This window comes from Cuculus canorus, chromosome 7 (genome assembly GCF_017976375.1).
Source record: "Cuculus canorus isolate bCucCan1 chromosome 7, bCucCan1.pri, whole genome shotgun sequence".
NCBI lineage: Eukaryota > Metazoa > Chordata > Aves > Cuculiformes > Cuculidae > Cuculus > Cuculus canorus.
In genome coordinates, this window is record NC_071407.1 from 16,770,629 (window position 1) to 16,792,398 (window position 21,770).

Sequence of the window (21,770 nt, forward strand, 5' to 3'; positions counted from 1 at the left end):
GTAAAAGAGTAACAACTTTATTGATGCAATTGAGTTTTAAACACTGTCAAGAGCAATAATTTTCATCTGATTAGTTTCAATTATTCTGCAATAGCCTCACTAAGTAACAGTGTGTATTTTAATTAAATACAATGCTCAATGTGACAGTAACATCAGGAGTGTCCATGGTGTCCTATTTTGCCTTTGTTGCAACTCATAGACCAAGTTGTATGTCAAGATTTAGGCTCTAACCCCTGAAACTTTCAAGATTACCCTTGCTCTTACTGCTCGTATAGCGCTTCTTTTTTTTAATAGATATTGAGTGTATTTGAGCTAGTAAGTATTCCTTTCACATTCTGTGTCAGGTGGGTTCTACGTATGTTACAGATGGATATAATTACATAGATACAATTGTGTTAATTTGCATCCAAATTTGCTTCAAAACCTGATGTCTGAGCTTGTCAAAAATCTTTTCAAGCTATGCTTTGATATCACTATGCTTTGATAAAATGTGTATTTAGAAACTTGTCATGCATGTTAATAATACTAATGCTTGCTTTTCATGTGGCTCATTTGTAGGAGGGTGAACCTATGAACAAGAGTCACCATAGCATACCAGGTTGCTGCTTGTCTAGTGGGGATGATCTGCATGTATGCTCCAGCCTCACTGAATTGTTCCTCTAATACCAGTTGTGGGTTATCCTACCATAAGGCTCCAGGGTTTTACTGGCTCACTGTTATATCATTACAGAGTAGAATACATTAATTTTTCAGCCTCCTCCTATTTTAAAAGTTACAAACTCAAAAGCGTAGCTTGCCCCTGTGAACAAGATTTTGGTGATCATCTGTCATCACCAGTCTTGCACAAAAGTGTCTAGTGGTCTAGCCTCAGTAATGTGATCAGGCAGAAACGTTCACCGCGAGAGTCCGGAAACTCAAAATGCCATGTGCTTGTGGTCAAATTTTTTTTTTTTTTTTTACATTATAATCTAAAGAGACAACATCTGAAGTGTTGTACTGTCAAAATATTTTGAAGTTTACTAAGGCTGTAAGAAGTTTTATTGTCAAGTTGACTGTTCAGGTCAGCTATAAAGGTAGCATAGGCATCTAGTGCAGTAGTGCTACTAAATGAATAATAAAATAACATTTTATGCTGTTAGTTTTCAGCCTGTGGTCATTTGGTGCCTTTTGGGAAAAATTGTTGCACATGTCCTCTCAAGGAAAATTGTGTCCAACAGGTTTATATTAACTTGGTGATGCAACAAAATCTTCACCATCAAGCTTCTAAACTTTTATTACGCTTCTGTTAAACTTTACTTAAAATCAGAGGAAAAAGCTACGTGAATTCACCCCAAACCTGATGTTTTGTATGCCTTATTAAATTCTATTCACAATTCACTAATTCTATTCAAATACATCAGCATTATAAAACTTCTGGTAGTGCTGCCTACTGTTCCCCTGTTAAGAGGGTCTATTGGTATTTCTGGTGCTTAAGAGTTGTCATCACTGTGAGACATAGGCTTCCTTGCTTGTGTAAACGAAAAATAAAAAAGGAAACGTTAAAATTTAGTTTGATTCACTATTGCGTTAACTTTCAAGTGCAAGTTTTTCCTTTTTTTGAAGGCTCTTATTTATACAGCTATTTGGTATATTTTATGTTCCACTGTCCTGCAAGTGAATGTTTTGTAATGCAAGTTAGCTACACAATTTAGCACATCTAAATGATCTTAAAAGTATTTATGAACTTGTTAAAAAATACATATGAAAACACACTGAAAGCTTTAGATACTTGAGTTGTCCCACAGTGCATGGAAGGAGAAACAAGGTCTGGAAACTTCCAAATTGTGGCAGTTTTTCCTTAATCAATTTTTAAGCCAATTAAGTTAGAAGCTTTGTTCCTTTTACTCAAGTACACTATTCTGGATCCTTGAAATGTTTGGTCAGTTTATGTTCCTGTTAGTAATGATATCAAACCAATATTCTTAACTCCTGTCTTTTTAGGCCTTTTAGTGCCTCGGAACGTAAGACAAACTCTCATTCTGTTGTGGACTGTGATCAAGCAAGAAAAGAAGTTAGCGTCCGTGTTGGAGGAGTGACAGATAAAACGTCAAAAAAGACTTACACATTTGATATGGTAACTGCTTGTCAACTTCAGGACTTCTAGAAACAAGCTACTGCATTTTTCTAATATATTCAGATTACTGTATCATATGATGCCATACATTACTGTACGGATAAATGTGATGTGTTGTCTTTGCCTCAACAGGTTTTTGGAGCTCAAGCAAAGCAGATTGATGTATACCGGAGTGTTGTATGTCCTATTTTGGACGAAGTTATTATGGGCTACAACTGTACAGTGTTTGCGTAAGTAAGCCAATAATTATTGGGAGATTTTATTTTAATTTTAGTTTGTTTACGTTCTGGTTTTTTTATTTTCACAGTTATGGCCAAACTGGTACTGGTAAGACCTTCACAATGGAAGGGGAGCGGTCACCCAATAAGGAATATACTTGGGAAGAGGTATCTTCACTTCTGAGATTTCTCTTGTGTGCGCTGTAGTTCAAAGTTAGAAATTGCAAAAGGCTCAAACCCCAACCCCCAAAGTTATTGTCTTTCAAATCCTAGAGCGGACTTTCTGTTAAATATTAGTATATTAAGAAATGGTCTCATTCATTTGTATGAAAATCAAAGCTTTACAACTTTAATGCATGTGTACAAGTCCTGGTGATCCTTATATGAAAGGTAATCTTTGTCCAAGGTATTCTTGATTTTACGAAATTAGATTATTTAGCTGAAAATCCAGTCCCCATTCCCAAATCTCTTTCAGTACGTTTATGTATTAAATACTTCACTTTAATTTATAGGATCCACTAGCAGGTATAATACCCCGTACACTGCATCAAATATTTGAAAAACTTGCAGAGAACGGTACTGAATTTTCAGTGAAGGTCTCTCTTTTGGAAATCTATAATGAGGAGCTTTTTGACCTCCTGAATCCTACATCTGATGTTGGAGAAAGACTGCAAATGTTTGATGACCCTCGAAACAAGGTTAGTGCTGTCTTCTAAAAGTTTGTTACCTTAAGGCTATCAGGATTGCTGAGATATGTCTAATAAGCCTGCATTATTTTCTGACAGAGGGGTGTAATTATTAAAGGCTTGGAAGAAGTAACTGTACACAACAAATATGAAGTCTATCAAATCCTGGAAAGGGGTGCAGCAAAAAGAACGACTGCAGCTACCTACCTGAATGCATATTCAAGGTACAAATCTTCCCCACTTCATAAACTTTGGGTTTTTATTGTTTTATTAAACAGGATCTTACCAAAATGAAATATGTTGAAGCTAGTGCCAACCTGGCGTGATCTTTGAGTTTGTGTATCCCAGTTCAGATTGCCAAATGTGAGTTAGAAAGCCATAGTTAAAATTTCTTCCTTCCTGTAGAGCATCTGAAAGGGCATTTTGAAATCTGAATGCTTCCCATATTAAAAATGGGCAAGCTGTTTCTCTTTGCATGACTTTTTCTGAAAATTTGTAGGCTGGGTTGTGGAAGCTTGGCTTAAGGTTGAGGTGGTCTTTTGTATGGCAATGCAGGCTACTTCATATGATTGCAGCTCATAGTCAGAATCTAGTAGACACATCGTCGTCAAAAATACAGTTTTTTGTTACTGATTTTCTTAAACTGCAGGTGTGATATCTATGTCACTGTGAACCAAGTACTGAGCCAGTGTTGCAATAAGCAAGGAACACCCTGCCCATGTCCTATTTTAAATTGGAGATCTACTGAGCACCTCTCTCTACTGCTGCAAGTTAATGGCTATTTGGCTACTGCAGATCAAACCACATAAATAATTTTGTCTTAAATTACAAGGATGATTTAGAGAATTCATTCTACCTAGGCTATTGTTTTATGCATGGTCAAACTGGTGCTATTTATGGTTTTCTACATATGTCAGCTTTCTATTGTAAAAACTTAAATAAGCTCAAGCTAAATTTCTCTTCAACTGTACTACAGTTTTGATTGAAATATGAATTGAACTTCTAAATTTTTAATATTGAATTCAGCTACTTGCTGATTGTCTTAGCCTGAATAAAGAAATTAAATTTCTTAATCTTGCGTTCTGTAAAACTGATCTTAGTGCATTGACTAAGAAATCTTCAAGCCAGTTTTCTTGATGTCTCTGAATTGAGACCACACAAATATGAACAAAACCTAGGTGTTTCTCTTGGTTTTCCTTGAAATAAGATAAAATTACCAGGATTGAATGAGGAAAATGTCATCCAATTGCTTCATGGCTGGTTTTAAGTACTGTATTCATATGTATACACACAAATGTTCTTGGTAGAATAACTTTGGGTATTGAAAACAAATGTCCCAATTAATGGGCCATATGTATCCCCAAGCACGGATAACTAAGTTCCAGCAGTGTCATGTAGCAAGCAGATGATTTGACTTGAATGGGATATCTGTCTGAAACTGAATTCTTTTATAGCCGTTCCCACTCTGTGTTTTCGATTACCATCCATATGAAAGAGACAACAATAGATGGAGAAGAACTTGTTAAAATTGGAAAGCTAAATTTGGTAAGTATTTGAAATAAATATCATTGATTGCATTATTGAAGTAATGAACTGGAATAATCTGACCTTGTTCTTTTGAGAACCTAAGGGTTGTTTTTATTCTGATAAGGGTGGGGAAAAAATCATTGTTTATCATGAAGTGATAGAAACTATATTTGCCGCTCTGGAAAATGTCAGTCACACTTGTCTCCTGAACAACTCATAATTTAGTTCATGTATGTTGTGTTCTGTAACACTATAGGGCAAGTGTTCTTCAAGAAGATTTAAGACAGAAGCTTGTCCTTGCTCTTCTCTTTCAGGTTGATCTTGCAGGAAGTGAAAACATTGGTCGATCTGGGGCAGTTGACAAAAGAGCTCGTGAAGCTGGAAATATCAACCAGTCTCTCCTGACACTAGGAAGAGTTATTACTGCTCTAGTAGAAAGAGCCCCACATATTCCATACAGGGAATCTAAACTCACAAGGATCCTTCAAGACTCTCTTGGAGGACGAACAAAAACATCGATAATTGCCACAGTTTCTCCTGCATCTATAAATCTTGAGGTAAGTTTAGGTCTGAAAATCTATTCTTAAAATGGATATTATATTTTGCTAATGGTAGAAAAATGAATTAACTCCTCAGATTGACCTAGTGCTACATCTGTTTATCACAGGAGACACTGAGTACACTGGAATATGCCCACAGAGCAAAGAACATAATGAACAAGCCTGAAGTTAATCAGAAGTTAACAAAAAAAGCCCTTATTAAGGTAAGTTGGACATGTCTTTGCAAATTGGGTTACACGTTAGGTTTGTCCTGTTAGCATAGGTTTTGCTATGCAAAAATTATGAAGTTATGGGAAAGCCGAACTGATGCTTTCAAACCTAGCTGTTCTATTGATTCATTTGTTAGTCATTTAGCAACAGTTTAAGTATCTAACAAGACTAAAGCTGGATAAGAGAGGGCTATTGCTACTAGCTATGACTCAAGTGTGAACTAACTGTTTACAAGTTAGTGGAGAGCCACTAAATGACACTGGATATTTTTTCTGGACTTACTGTACTAGCAGCTTCGTTCCCTAGGAAGTGCCTTAATTAAAGCGAACTATATCAGTATGTATGAATGATGGGCCAATATAAAGTAGGTGACTGTTACTAAAGAAGCTGCAGTTTCCACTGTAAGCTGTTATATGAGGTCCAACACAAAAAAAAGACTGTGCCATTAACTCTTTATTTAACAAATTAGGAAAATTAGCTATGATCACCCCCAAAATATTTCCCATCTGAGTTGATGTGCAGCTGCATACAATGCTGCCGATGTTCAAAGCAATTCCACAGATCACTTTCTGAAAGGCTGTTGAGCATCGATCCTAGTCATTTTTGCTTTCACATTTTCTACTGACAAAAACGTGTTCCTTTTGAGCACCGACTTGATCTTTGAGAAGAGGGGGCCAGGTCTGGTGAATAAGGTGGGTGCTCAAGCACAATGACGTTGTTAGCTAAAAACCAATTCACAGACAGTGTTGGGGGCTGGTGCATACCAGCATTTTCTAACCAAGGGTAAGAAAATGTCTATATTTGAACATGCATCCTCTTCTACTGAGTGATCTAGTTGAGCCCTGTGTCACTGTGACGGATTCTATATCTATATGTTCTATAATGATCACTGTTTTCTCCCTTTACACTCTTGGTTCCTGAGCTATAGGGTTAGTTGGACCTCATATGCAACCAAGTATGATTCAAATGCGAAGCTTCAATGCTCTGCATAAATCCAATGGTAGGGAATTAAATGATCCTATAGTGAACTAATTTGGAATGGAAGTGAAGTGCTTTGCTCCTGTGCTTATATAAAACTTCCATAAAGCTCTCTCTGTGAAGTACCTGTTAAGCTAAATCTGGAAAGCAAAGTAGAAATCTTCAGGTTTACATGTGATTGTTTCTTTATGCAGGAATATACTGAAGAGATTGAGCGTCTGAAGAGAGACCTTGCTGCTACACGAGAAAAAAATGGGGTCTATATTTCCCTTGAAAATTACGAGTATGTCTTAAAATTTCTATAAAATCACTAATGATAAATCTCAGATACTTGTGCCTATCCTTATACAGAAATGCTTTCAGATCTGTTTTCACACCAAAAATATTGAAGATAAGAGATTTTATCTGACTGATCAGTTTGTTCTTTAGAAAGGAATTATTGCACAGATAGAAGCCTGAAGAATAGGTTTGGACTGTGGATCTTATTTACATGTGAAATTTATGATAACCATAGCCAGCAGGCAGATTTACAGCATGGAGCCTTTCTTTCAGACGGGGGTTCTGAAAGGAGAGAAAACTTTATACAGTTTGCTTCACTTGAGGGCTAGTTTACATAGAAATTTTACAACAACAACAACAAATTGTCTTAGATCTTTTCTGTGTTAAGTGAAAATGACATGCTTTTCATACAGAAGTTGCCAATATCTTTTTCTTTTAATTTGCTAAATATGTAGTATAAAAACCCTAATAGATAGTCTTGAAATCAGCTCTTACTCAACTAATTTATTTTTGTTTTAATCCTTGCTTAAGAGCACTTAATGGAAAGCTGACGGTTCAGGAAGAACAAATTGCAGAATATATTGACAAAATTGCTGTCATGGAGGAAGAAGTGAAAAGAGTAAGGAACATTTTTCATTTGTGACTTGTATCTGCCCCAAAAAATGAAATAAACATTTGGAGGAGGAGGAAAAAAGTTTGAACAAAGAACAGTTTGAAGAGGTTTTGTTCTTAAAGTTCCCTAAATTAGTCAATAGTGGAAACTTCCTAATCCTTGAAGTTAGGAAGTTAGAACACCATATATGATGTTGCAGGACGCCATATTTATTTTTTTAAGGCTTATTTTAATATCAGCCATTTTTGCTTTGGATTTTCAGCTTGACTGTCTTCCTCGTTCTTTCTGCTTACATTTGTTTAGTGGATTTTTTTCTTGTGCTGTGGCAGTTGTTAGGTCTTGTGGTTCAAGTGGGAAAGCAAGGTATTATTAGTGAAAATCATGTTGGTTTTTGATACTTTCATTGAATATGGAGACTATACAAATCTATAGTCTAGATTTAGGACCTGTGAGCCTTACAGCTGGAACTACGTAGGTAGATGACACCTTGCTTTCTAGTATTGTAGCATAATTTGAGAAGAGGGACTGCTGAACTTACGAAAAACAGTGTTGACCTATTGATGTTTGTCTTCCACCTTAGATCACGGAACTGTTCAAAGTTAGTAAAAGTCAACTTGAACAGTGTAAAACGGATCTGCAGATAAAGGAGAAAGAATTGGAGGAAACGCAGAAAGATCTGGAAGAAACTAAGGTTCATTTGGCTGAAGAAGAATATGTGGTTTCAGTTTTGGAAAACACCGAACAAAGACTTCATGGCACAGCCAGCAAGGTTGTCACAGTTCTTGCCTCTAATATTGGGTTTCAATATTTTGGAGTTTCATGGGCTGTTTGAAGAAATTATTGCATGATGCGAATGTGACAAAACCTGAATTTAAGATGGAAAACTAGGATTATTTCTCTATTAATAGTGTTATGATGAAAAGCTACTTAAGACTGCAGGACTTTCTATATGGTAATATTGACAGCTGACTGCTAAATACACTGCTTGGTCTGGAGCTACCTCTCCTTTGGGACAGTGTGTCATGAGAGTTCAGCATTTTGCGGTATCTATTTACATGAATTGTTTTACAGAATCAGCAGGGCTTTTTGCGCATTTGTTGGGCCAGCCGTAATTTTCTACTAAGTTGTATACAAGTAGGGTAGAAAATTTAAAAAAGTGTTGCAAAGATGTGTGCAAAGACGTAATTTATACTTGCTGAGTGAATAATAGAAACTATTGCCCTGGTACTTTTGTTTTAGGGCATGGTTTCGATGTATTTGTGGATTGGTTGTAATTATCCAAAGAGACTTGATGTGGGGGGACAGTTTGTCCTGCTATTTAAACTGCAAAGTGATGAAACTTGTATCTTTTAGTCAATGTGATAATTTTTATTCCGTTACTTGTGCAGTTGGGAGGGGATGTCTACTTTTTTGCCTGTGGGTTGTGGGGTTTGTGTGAGAGAAATGGGTACAGAAGTTATTTATTCTGACTGTGAAACAAAGAATCCACCTTGTGTTCAAATTCTAAGTTATTTTTCACAGAACTAGTACTGAAAAGCTCTTGCTTGAGTACTATTAAAGAATATATTTATTGTCGAATCTTTCAGAGAAAGTTGAAGTGGTCAAGAATTTCTTTCAGTTACTATACTGTGATAAATCATCTTAATTCCTTAAATACTGAGGATATCCTTTATTAATGCTTTAATTTCAAACTCTGAACAAGTGATCTCTAGTAGGTAACTTTCCTGTATTTGAATACTGTAAATGACATAACACCAGGATTAAGAACCGTTGTAATTTGATGATGTCTTTGAAGGGATGTGACTTCTCCTTTAACTCAGAACTACAGCTGCTTTTCCATATATAATGTATGCTTGTCTTCTTGTTTAAAGACTGACTAAAATAACTTTTAAAATTGTAGTTACTTAATACAGTTGAAGAAACTACAAAAGATGTGTTTGGTCTCCATGCAAAACTGGACCGTAAGAAGGCTGTTGATCAACACAATACTATTGCCCAAAATACATTTGCAGAACAAATGAATGTTTTGTTCAACAAAATACAAGGTTTGGTTACGGAAAACAGTTTGAAGCAACAACAGATGTTGACATCTTACACAAATTTTGTAGGTAAGTGTAATACCTGTATTGGTATGTCATCCTGAATTTTTGCAACAGTTGTAATGAAGCCTGTACCCATTTTAATAAATATGAGAGGTTTTACTTTAAACAATATAATGATTACAGTTGCACCAGTAATAATGTATCTGGGATGATCAGCAGCCTTCCTTCCTGTGCTTTAAGAAGGTCATGTGAGATGAGCAATAAAGAGTTCCTGTCTTACAAGGGAGCTCTTAAAAATTTTTAATGCTTTATGATTTCTTTTGTAGGTGACCTCCTGTCTACCAGTTCTTCAGCAGCTAATATTCTCGCATCAATTGTATCAGCATCTTTTGCCTCTGTTAAAGAATTGGTGTCTACTGAAGTTTCTCACGTGTCTGAAAAAATAATACAACATGAGAATCTGTCACTTGATTGTAAAGCTGAGCTACTGAGATTAATTGTTAGTAAACTTACATACTCTTATATTATTTACATAAACTTATGAAACTGTTCTTGATCAAAAGGAGTCCTGTAAATATTGTATAATTTTTTTCATGATGCTCTCTACTGTCTTTTCAGCTTTTGGCCATGATTATGTCCCTCCCTACTTCCCCTCCCATTTCACTACCGCAAGATGTAATGCACTGTATAGCAAATACTATAATAGCAGCGTGCATAGGTAGTTTCTTACAAATTTAGGTGAAGGAACATTCACATCCTATTTGCTCTTTCTTTTTTTACTGCTGTTTCTAGGAGGAACATACATCTGGATTAGGAAGAGCATTAGATGGCTTGACACCAATGGTACAATTTGTCCTGGGAGTAAAGTGTCAATTTCAGAGTAACTTGAAAAAATATTCAGTTGTGGCTGACAAGGTAATTCACATAACTTGTCTCTTTACCCTGTCCTCTTCTATTTTATGTAATTTACAGCTAACCATTTTGTGTGTTTTCTGTAGTGTGCCAGAGTGTTTCCACTTCTGGTCTGGCCTTCTCTCCTTTATTCTGCCCCATAAGTTCCACGTTTTAGCTTGTTCTTTTAGATGTCTTTTCCAGTTCTGAGTGTGGTGTATTTGCTTGTTACCTATATTGGCACAACTGCTCACCTAAGTGCTACAGAAGACTGGTAAAATGTGGATGCCTGAAACTATGTGTAACAAATATCTGATAATACCCTTAGTGTACACTCTCCTGTATTTTAAGAATCTAAAATAACCAAATTAGACAAGTTTTATTACTCCAATGTCTCCTGCTGTCATACCAAGCTTGTTCTGTAGCCACTTTGATTCGTAGGGAATGTGAGGCTGTATGTTGTTAACAATAACTGTAAGTGCAGACAACACTGCACCTATAAAAAGTCCTTTGCTTCAGTTTTTAGTTCCAGACTGTCATAATGTTTATGTAGAATTGCAGCCTCATGCTTTCATTACTTTTTCTCTATTGTGTAAATACATATCTTTGTTCCTGCTGACCCATTGCTCTGACTGAAACTTTCCTGTTTGTCAGTTATGCCTCATGTCAAATCACCTCCCCTTGTCTAGAGGCTTTTTACTGATTTTCAGACTTAAACAGCAAATAAATAGCCTGTGGTTTACCAGCCCTTGCTTCTTGCTCTTGTCTTAACCAAGTACCTTGTCTTTGTCTTCCTGGGTTTTTTACCTTATATGCCAAATTTTTGTGATTAGAACAAAGATGAGAACTTAGTGAGGGCTATTACTTCAGATTTCTCTCTTTTCCAGCTTTTATGCATGATACTTTATTAGTGCCTTTGTCAATTTCCTTGTCAGGAAAGGGGGTAGAGTGTTTCTATATAAATTATGCTAGGGGAAAAAGTATCCAGTTCATACTGAAAGACAAATATCTAACTTCAAATAAAACTTTTTTCAAAGATGGAACATCATAAAAAGGAAATGGATACCTTCTTCGGAGATATTTCTCTTACTCTGAAAAAATTACAGGAAGAAACGACCAGTGCTTTTGCTCAGCTTCAAAATGATTGTGAGAATTTAAAAGATGAAGTAGAAATGACGAGGTCGGCACATGCAAAGGTATCCTCAGAGTCAGAAGAAATCCTAATGCTGAGTGCAATTGCTTGCTTTGATTTAAAGTCTTTGTCACAGTGAACAGCTCTACTTGCTTCAGAAGTGTTAGGACAGTAACTTGATGACCCTATTTCTTTTCAGCCTTTGTTTAGTCTACTTTAAGAAGCTGTGTAGGAAGGTAACCAAAACCTTACCCTTACTCTGAGCATGTCCAGTATGTCTACCTGTACATGTATCTCCAAAAGTGTAGTGTCTTCTCAGCACAAAAATTGTACCTTAAGATTTAGAATGTTACTGTGTATTTAATAAAGACATTCAAGTACCCTTTAAAAATGCAGAATAACAATGAGATCTATTTTCTTAATAGAGCACAGTTGAATTAATGTCCTCACTGCAAAGCCAGCTTGACCTGTTTGCACAGGAGACTCAGAACAGCTTTGCTAATGTACTCACAAAAAATGAAAGTTTGAAGAACACCGTCACTGCTGTGCAAGAAAATGTTCACTTGTGAGTAGCAGATTATTTTTGGTGTATAGTGAAACAAGATAAAACTAACTATGAAGAAGACTGAAAAATCAGATGCTCTTCATATTTATATGCTTATAGATCTTGTCCAGAAGACTTTTTATGTGTTAGAGCTGAGTTCTGCCACAGAATGTAGATCGTAGTTCGCCTTTCCCTAGAGTAAAAGGTAGCTCTACAAGGCCTTTCCTCAAACTTCTTACTTGAGCATATTGCAGATAAGAGACTGTGGTTTTGGGAGCAACATGTTGATGAACAGCCCTCAGTATGACTGCACTTCAGAACTTTGTGCCATAAAGGCTTACCTTGAAGTATAATAGTGTATCTAGTGCAGCATGCTTCATTAAGTTGTAGACTGAGTAACTAAGGTCTTGCCCAAGATGTTTTTTAGTTTGTAGAGGGTTTTTTTAGGGGATTTAACAGACCTACTGCTCAGAGTGCTGCAACTTGTAAATTTACTAGGTAGAGCAACATCATTATAATTGACTGGTTTGATAGAACTGCAGTACTTCCCTGGTTCTGGTGACAGATATTTCTAAATGTAGTATGTGTTAAAATCCACCTTTCAAAATCTCTGAACTGTTACAAATATGTTGTTGCAGGAAAACTGCAGACCTAGTCAGCAGTACAACTTCCAATCACAGGAAATTTACTACGTCTCTGGATAATTTCTCTCAAGAGCTCAGGATCTTAAATACTGAAAACAAGATGATGCTGGAAGAATCCACTGACCACTGTCAACAACTTCTTGGCAATCTCAAAAGTCTCTCTCAGGATACTGATAAATGGGGTGAATTTACAACTGCTCGGATAGTAGACTTCACCAATCAGCAACTACTGTCCCTCAGTGATGACGAAGAGCAACTTCAGGGTTTACAAAAGGTACCTATAGTCATTTGTAGTCTACTATAACGCTGAGACCGACTTTTGCAGTAGAATTGGGGGGGGAAAATTCTCACATAGACAGAAAAAAATTATTTTGATCATAGCAGACTCATGTTGCTCAGCTTAAACAGATGCAGTTGGAGGAAATCAAAAGCTTAAATGAAGAAGACTAAATTCAAAGTGCAAATAACCTAAAAAAGGTGTCTTGATTAATCCCACGGGGCTAACTTCCATTTGTAATTCGGGCTTTGTACATCTTTTTGATTGTGTCTATCTCTAAAGCTTTATCTATCAGTAATGTCCCTGGGAGATTTGCACAGTGATCAAATACAGACTATATTCTGCAGGATGCAAATGACTTTATTGGTCAGATAGATTAACATTATGGGAGAAACCATTCTTTTTAGGTATTTACTAGTTCTGGCCTCTTACCTGACAATTTTTCTCTAACTTCTTAAATTTCTGTTGCAAACTTCACTTCCTACTCTTGTTTTATTGTTCTAATAGGTGATGAAATAGGTAAATCCAATGTTTTGCCAGTTTTCAGAAAGAAAAACTTAACTGTTCAAAGCATTTGTGGTCTCGAGACATCCCTGTATATGTTATACCTACTGAACACTTCAGGAGTTTCCTTCTAATGGGAACTGCTAAAAGTAGATGTTTTCTTCCTTTTCACCTAAAAATGCATAAAGATTTTAGTGCTTGTAGTATTTTCACTTTTTTCTTGAATATCCTAATTCCTTACAGGGTTGTGTGTAGAAGCACTAGGAGTCTGATCTGAACTAGATGTCATCATCTTTATTCTTATGAGTAGCTGTCTAAAATTATTATGCTTTCTAAGAAACTGACTCTCTTCTGAAGATAGTTCTTGAAATGAGAGTGTAAAACTGGCACTGAAACTTCTCAATTTGAGGTCTCTCAGTTGTTTCGTTTCAGGTCATCTCACTAATCATGCACCGCATCTCAGAAAAGAGGCCATAACCTTACCTTTCCTGTTAACTTGATGGTTTTGATTATATGCATGTTTTGTTTTGTTTTCAGAAAAATGAAGAGAACTGTGATAAAGCAATAGCTGAGGTTGCTGACTGTATTGATAGACAAAAGGCTGCTGAGAAGACGGTACTAAATGGCATTCTTGATCAGATAAATGTTGATCTGGAGATACTTCTGGAGCAGAAGCTAACACTCAATGATCAAGCACAGCATGGACTGACTCAGCTTAACAGTTTCCTGCAAGAGGCTCTTAAAGTGGATATTCCAACAGGTATTTAAATTAGGTTGGGGACAGAACCGTCTGACAGAAAGCAATTTGAGTTACAGGCTTTGTAAGTGAAGGTTAATGGGGACATAATACAACTAGCAGCCTTACATCTTTTTTTAAGTGCATGCAAAGAATGATGACTGAACAAAGCATGATTTCTCTGTTGAGTTAATGTAAAATGTTGATCTGTATTTAAAGCAAATGCTGAAGGTGTTTAATAGTGCCTTTCATTAGTGTACAATCCTCATTAAAGGGACAACTCCACAGAGAAAAGACTATTTCTACCCAGTTACGCTTGTGAGAACAGAGCCCCGGGAACTTCTACTGGAGCAATTAAGGCAAAACCAACAAAAGCTTGATGTGATGATAAACAATGTGTCAAAGGAGGTGGAGCATAATGCAGATCAGGTATGTGTATAAATGGCAAATGAGTTTTTTTCAATGAAGATTTTGAATCTTTAGGAGTTTTTTTCATGCCATTGTGGAGAGTTGACTAAAGCCCCACAGCTGTTGCCACCATTTTTTTAAATCAGGTACTTGGTGTCATGTATGCTGAGCTTTTTAGAAAAACAGTAATTTGAAAACTAAGAAAAGACAGACTTTCATTTCTGTTTTTCAAAAATGCAAATGCGATGTGTTTTTTAAAGCTAATCATGCTTTATACATACACTTAGGAAATTCAGACATTAAATATAAAACCTTCTGTTTAGGGCATGTTGGAAGAGGAGGAAGGGTTGCAAGAATCTGGTGAAAGCCTTGCTAATGACAGATCATTAGACGATACAGATGTATGCTGCCATGCAAGTGGTGGTGTTCCTTTTTTCCAGGTAATATCCAGAGATATTATAAACCACTGTGTATATAAGAGTAAAGGAAAACTATTGTTCCATAATAGTGTGGTAATCTCAAGTCAGGTACTATCAGTTAGTGTAGTCTCTCAATTCCTTTAAATCGGATAGAACACGCTTTCTTAAACTTGAGTTAAAGTAACAGTGGATTCTGATAACTCTTAACAGCAGATAAACCAGAAATTGTTGACAAGCTGGGCCTCCGCAAATAATCCTGCATGAAAAAATTGTTGTAACTTACTAGACACGTGTGTATAATGAAAAAAATGAAAGCGTGTGTATATCTAACAGTTAATAGATAGTAGTATTAGTATATTGGCACTTTTGATCCTTCACTGGTTTTGAATCCCCCCACACACACACTTTTTGATCTTCTTGTTTCACCAATATACCAGTGTAAACCTCTGGTTTGAGGAGTGGTTGTGTATTTACTTGTCACGGATCCCTTAATAGTAGCTGTTGAACTTCCAGATGTTTACAATAAATCTATTTAGTAAATGTAGTATTAGGAACCTTGTTCAGGGGTTCTACCAACTTTTTTTGTCAGAACACTATTTTCTGCATCATACATCAGAAAGTAGTCTTGAATTTTTTTGTATTCTCTTAACATTGGATGTTTTCTTTAAATCCCAGCACAAAAGGAGTCACAAAAAGGATAAAGAGAACAAGTCTGCAGCTACAGTGGGGAAGAACAAAATAGAAGACATGACGGAACCATTTCTTCCTAAATTTAAGCCTCCTTTAAGATCACTGAACTAAGCTATATCAACTGCAGATCCTGGTTTTGTAATGCTTCTAGTTGTCTACTGAGCCATAACTTTCTCTGGTTATTCTCGGTCTCTGTATATAGTACTAAGTTGATGCAAAGTTGGATCTAAAGATTGGCATGCCAGATGTCCTGCGTTTGCTATATGCTGTAACTTGCAAAGTATTAACAGACTCTCAAAAAAAAAAAACATCCTACATATTATGGTGCTATATATTAAATAGACTTTTGCCTTGATAAATAAGATCACTTTCTGTTTCTCAGTAGATCTGAAGCAGAATGGAAAGGGATGTAGGGAAAATGCTACCATTTTATTTTTTTAATTAACTGTAAATATGTGTTCTGGTTTTGTACCTGCTTTTTAGTCTTCTGTTTCTATGAAGTGGATAGTTGTCTTATATCTGGCATAGTTCAAATAAATCTTTGATGATTGGAAAACAAATGTATAAGCACCTACCTCAGTAAAACAAGCTTACGTGACTTTCATCTTATATTACCAGGTTTAATTTGGCTAAAACATTAGCAGCTATGTTAAGTCTTGTGCTGTCAGAATAGGGTGATTCACCCTTGTTTCATAATAGACAGAATAACTTTATTTCAGTGCTTCTTCATAGGATCATAGAATCACCGGGTTGGAAAAGAGCTCTTAGATGATCAAGTCCAACCATTCCCATTTACCACTAAACCATGTCCCTGAGCACCTTGTCTACCCATCTTTTAAAGACCTCCAGGGATGGTGACTCCCTAAGCAGCCTCTGCCAGTGGCTGATGACCCTTTCTGTAAAAAACTTTTTCCTGATGTCCATAATTTTTTTTTCCTGATGTCCATTCTTCAGTAAATAAAAGTTAGTCTCACTGCTGAGTTAGGGTTTTTTTGTTTTGAACCTCACTGTTCTTTTTTTCTTAACATGCAGCTGTGATGCGTGGGCTTGGATATGCTGTTGTCAGCCACAGCTTATGTATTGTAAACTGGCAGCATTTTTTATATCTATATAGATACTTTACATTAAAACATGCAAGCTTGGTTATAAAGGTAGCTTCTATGTTGTGTAACAGTGAACTTCCAGTAACTGACAGTACTGTTTGACCAGCTGCTTTTTCCATTGTGCTTACTTGAGAATTTGAAGAGAACTTCAAGCTATGATGTGCTAAAAAATTAGATGAATAGGATTATGATGATGGGAGGGAGGAAAGACAGTGGAAGGCAGCCTTAATTTACATTGAGGCACTATTCTTAGCTAGTTGTCAAAACACGATTTAAGAGAGTGTTAGTTTTTCTATACCTAGCTTGCAGGCTTAACCTGATCTTTCTTCACTCACACAGGTGGTCCAAGCCTCAATTTCTCTTTGAGAAAGTAAGCCAACTAGATGTACTTTTGGAACTGTTCAGACCAGCACACTACAGTCTTGATAAAGATAGAAAGATGTAATTTGAAGTATGCCTTTGCATTGATTCTATGAACTGTAGTGATTTTTAGGGGGATGTTATGATGCCTTGGTACCTAGCCTATATACCAAATCTTTCTATTGCAAGGGACTTGAAACACTGGAAGCTGCAGGACTGTCTCTTTCAGACAGTCTTAATGGAGTTAAGAACTTTCCAGGGCCTAGGATCCATTTTCTTGTACCATGTGCCTGTTAACGCTGACTAGATATGAGCATGATCTTCCAAGACTGTTCAAGAAATCACTTACTGACTGAAATTCTACCAGAAGAGTTAATCCTATATCTGTATTGAAATGGCCTATGCCCCATGTGTAAGCCTTTCATCCTGCTTCCTTTTCCCTATGGAAATCTGCCTTAGCGATTTGGTTTCCCCCGATACAGGCACAAACTGCTTTGCTAACTGGGATCCTTAACAGCTGTATGAATTTAATAGACAGTTTGCATGCCTTTTTTTTCTTTCTTTCTAACGGACCCCTCAGAGTCATGTTTTCTTGTGTTTGCAAAGCTGGCATGGCAGGTCATTGTTTCATTGGTCCTGCTACTTGGAGATCACACCTGAAAGCTGAATAGGATGAAAAATGTGGACACAGAACCTGCCTCGGTTCTCTGTGTCTGGTCTCCCACTAGATGGCTCTAACACTGAAGCGTCAGTTCAAGGCTCTAGTCCTGGCCACAAACCAGGACTTAGAAATAAATATTTTGCCAAGCTCTTTTTGTCAAACATCCATTAAAAGAATAGGTTTCAAAAATGAATATCAAATGTATGCTTTCCTGATGATAACTATATTTGATCTTGGGCAAGGCATTATTTTATGAAGTGTTGTGTTTGAGAAGATGATGCATCCTACATCATGAGCTTTGCTGGGGGGCCAGTAGACACTTGGTAATTAAATCATTTTCCTTACATGCTCTCTAGGTTCCCCACCAGCTGGGTATCTCCCAAAGCAGAAGCAATGCCTGTTTGCTTTGGTGTATTGTACAATGTACTATAGAAGGATAAAAGGAGGAAAGAAAAATAAAGCAAGAGTTGTTTCTTGTACATAGTCACTAGATTTGCAGCTCTAATTCAGAGGGAAGAAATGGCACAGTCCAGGCTAGCTTACATGGTGGTTTCAATTTGTCTTGTTGTAAGGTGTCCTTTATAAGAAGAGGAGGAAGCTTTTCCCACTGAGTAAATAGGAAGGTTGTACCCTGACTGAATCAGTCCAGCTGAGCTGGATGACCCTTGTGACTGGGGCTGTAGTACATGGCCATGTTCTGATTAACTTGATGAGTTTTCAGATTCTGAGTTGGTGGCCACATGGGACAGCTCTTAATTGAATGAAATATAATGAGGGTGATATGGGGAAATGAAATGAGGAAAAGTATGAGTTTAAATGCATGTAAAGGGAGGATGGAGAGAAGCTGATAAGAGGGTGACAGGAAGCACAGGGAATCGGAACCACCAGTTTGCTTTTCAAGTGAAAAATGAGCAATTTAGGAGGAAATGGAGGATAGGAAACTTCCTGCTTCCTCATGTAAGCTGGAGAGCTGCTGCACTTGCTGCATCAGAGTTGTTGGGGGATGCAATGTTTATTTGAAGAGAGGAAAGAAGACTAAGCTGACTGGCTGCTATTGATGGGTGGTTTTATTCTGGGTATCAGAAGCAATTGTGTGGGTCTAGAGAAGAGTGAGGAGAAGGTGCATAGTTGCTAGACACTGGCTTTCTCTTTTGCTGTTAGGTGTCTGTCGCCGTTGCAATCACCTGTTAAATAGGTGGAGGAAATGAGGACGCCTGTAACTCTTCAGGGTGATAAAAGAAAAAATAAATCTAGAAGGAATTAGAAAAATGAAATTAAAATTTAACATTCCTTTTCTATCAAAAAGAGATTGAAGGGAAGAAACAAAGAGTTATGGTGTTACAGAACATTAAAAGCAGGAAAAAAAGAAACACATTTTAAAATATATAGTTGATAAATATATACTTTTTAAACAAGTGTTTATAAGTATTTGACTATTTTTTTTTTTCTTTCCCTAGTAGAAACTACTTTTTATGGTAGGAGGTAATGCTCTATAAACTGCACGCCCACCCACGCAGTTACTTTATAAAGTTAAATAACGATAAATCATGCTAGGCTTTGCATTAGTGGGCTTTATGTGACACAGTATTATAGGTGAGATGTAGACCACCTAGCAAAGCCGGCTGTTCTTGTACTTTGAACACAAACTCAATCCACAGCAGCACTGCTAAGTTCAATCTTGAAAATGTTAGAAGTATGAACACAGTGCCACAAAGTGAACGTTTAAATCCCTAGAGAACCAAAGATGATTTTAGAAGTATTCTGAACATAGGGATTTATTCTTTCATTTCCCTGGACTGGTCGAGTTACTAAAAGAAGGGCATGTTATAGCTACACAAGCGCTCTTCAGACAGATAAAAAGGAGCAAATGCTTGGTCCAGCGGTGTCATGTCAGGAAAGAAGATAGAAACAAGCTGCGATTTTTATGAGGTCTGAAAATTGTTCCATGTTACCAGATTTCTAAAACCTTATGAGAAGAATCATCTTTCAGGTAATGCAAACTGAGGTATTTTTTTAAATAAGAGAGATGAACTGGGTTACTTCTCCACAATATTAAACCTATATAAATGTTTCCTTGACTTCCTTAGTTATACTTGAAATGCCTTTATGACTCAGATCATAAAAGATCAGATTCTCTGTTCTCCAAAGTATGCACTGAGTTGATAATGATGCTTAAAAACAACAAAAAAAAAATCTAAAGCCCTGTTTGGTCTATACAACCAAAAGATTTCATGGCGTTTTGAAAGGTGTGTCTAGGCAAGCCTGGAATTTGTTTTAACCCCTAATATTGTGTCATCTTTCACTGGTACTTAAAGCATACCTTCTTCCCCTACTTGGCAAAATGACTTTGTGGTCTTTCAGGGTAGGTATGATGCTATTTCTCTGCCGTTAAAAGGCCAGGCCCAACGTCAGCTGAAGGTAGCACTGCTTCTAATGGCCCCTGTCTCATGTGTGTCCTTGGGCATCATGTGGGTCACAGGAAGAGGAACTTTTTAAAACTCCGAAGGATGGCCCAGATATCCCCTGTCTTCAAAATATAACTTTGCTGAATCTGAGCACCACCACTCCCACTTTGGGAAGAGAAACTTGTAAACATGTTTCTGAGGGCGTGAATTCCAATTTTTTGTTTGGACGCAAAAGCTTAGGTAACCTCTGTCATATATAAAGACTGTTTTGCTAAATTACTTTTTCACATTTCAGTTAACTTCCCCTATGCTCAAAGCAAAACCTAAGTGCCGTTATTATGTTCAGAAGCTAAAGGAAACAAAGTAGTGAATCACTTATCATTTGCTTTAGCCACCATCTTCTATGACTTGACTTAATTAAAATATGGCATTAATTTCAAAACCATTCAGCTATAGATAGATATTCAAATGGTTATAACATAATAATGATAGGCTTCAAAATTTTGCTCATTCAGTCTAATGGTTAGTTTATTTTAGGAAATTCAGTCGAGCAAGATGAACCTTGAATATACAGATTAATGCAAGGAAGGAAATTTTATGATGTCTGTTAGTTAATACAGAAGCCAATCTTATTAATTATGGATTTACAGAAGGCTGTTTTATTAGATGTTAACCATAGCTTATGTTGACAATTGATTTTCATTGTAGGACAACTAAATTTATTATTTGTAATAAGATAAAGATAATTAAATTGACTTTATAAAGGTTACTATCATAAATGTCAGTACCTGTGAATAGCAAACATAAAACTGCTTTAGCAGCGAAAATTCAGTTGTGATAGGTGCTTTTTTTCCATTATATTTAACAGCGTCTGAACACTTTTAGCCTGTGTTTAATTTTTTTTAGACTTTTTACCTCCTGCTGTGAAGAATTGTTTGGGTTGAAACCTCACTTTCAGTTTATTTTCTTTCCAATAAAACAGGATCAAAATATTTTTAAAGTTACAGAAGTAAAATAAAACATTAAAAAAAGCACTAAGTACAAATGAGTTATGCAATGGAGTTTTGTCCTGTTATTTCTCAAATTTGTCATTACATTATTCAGAATAGTATGTTGAAAAAGATGTTGGATCTATGGTAAAATCTGACTTTTAGTAGGCTTTAAGTATTAAAAGAGTCATTATTAAGGAAGTTAATTTGGACCTTGCAAAAATAAGACTACTTGGAACTTGTTTAATCTTTTTTAATTGTATTGCTTTTATGACATGTATCTCCATCCCTTAATACCTTCCATCCATCTGGGTACAATCTTTTGAAAACGTGGAGCAATACAGCAAGTATTAGAGAATTTGGGAAAGCACCTAAAGTACTATCTTCAAACCTACTGACAGTACATTCCTGAGCTTTAACAACATGAGAATTATGATACAAAAGTAATCAGGATGCTCATCATATATTTTTACTGTAATATTCACTTTTGGGTTCTAGTTCTAATCCACAACATTACAGGTTTGTAACACGTCGTGGCTTTTTTGGTGTTTTGGTCTAGTGCTGAAAGGAAAGAGGGGGTACTTGAAGAGGACCATTTTAAGCTGTGGTATAAGACTGAGTATTTGACAGCTTGGTTTTTTTTTTTAAATTAAATACACTTGGCTGCAGGATCTTTGTGTACTTATAGCTAATTGTGATTAGTTCTTTCATGGTTTCTTTTTTCTGTAAAGAAGGATTAGCTGGATGGCAGAGTGCAGAGGAAGTGAGCAGCACCTCACAA

At 36.4% G+C, this 21,770-nt stretch overlaps 1 protein-coding gene across 2 annotated transcripts in view; it reads left to right on the top strand.

Moving 5' to 3' along the window:
* Positions 1-21,399, top strand: part of KIF11 (kinesin family member 11) — a 29,469-nt gene extending 8,070 nt beyond the window's left edge. For both annotated transcript variants that reach the window (XM_054071913.1, XM_054071912.1), the window contains 21 exons: positions 1,981-2,113; positions 2,246-2,343; positions 2,421-2,499; positions 2,844-3,029; positions 3,117-3,241; positions 4,472-4,562; positions 4,859-5,101; positions 5,212-5,307; positions 6,487-6,575; positions 7,103-7,190; positions 7,765-7,953; positions 9,085-9,292; positions 9,553-9,725; positions 10,019-10,141; positions 11,155-11,313; positions 11,675-11,814; positions 12,432-12,711; positions 13,756-13,978; positions 14,229-14,383; positions 14,686-14,802; positions 15,457-21,399. In XM_054071913.1, the coding sequence (XP_053927888.1) occupies positions 2,111-2,113; positions 2,246-2,343; positions 2,421-2,499; positions 2,844-3,029; positions 3,117-3,241; positions 4,472-4,562; positions 4,859-5,101; positions 5,212-5,307; positions 6,487-6,575; positions 7,103-7,190; positions 7,765-7,953; positions 9,085-9,292; positions 9,553-9,725; positions 10,019-10,141; positions 11,155-11,313; positions 11,675-11,814; positions 12,432-12,711; positions 13,756-13,978; positions 14,229-14,383; positions 14,686-14,802; positions 15,457-15,582 (2,991 nt within the window). In that variant the 5' untranslated portion in view covers positions 1,981-2,110 and the 3' untranslated portion in view covers positions 15,583-21,399. The remainder of the gene's footprint in view (positions 1-1,980; positions 2,114-2,245; positions 2,344-2,420; positions 2,500-2,843; positions 3,030-3,116; positions 3,242-4,471; positions 4,563-4,858; positions 5,102-5,211; positions 5,308-6,486; positions 6,576-7,102; positions 7,191-7,764; positions 7,954-9,084; positions 9,293-9,552; positions 9,726-10,018; positions 10,142-11,154; positions 11,314-11,674; positions 11,815-12,431; positions 12,712-13,755; positions 13,979-14,228; positions 14,384-14,685; positions 14,803-15,456) is intronic.
* Positions 21,400-21,770: the final 371 nt, after the last annotated feature.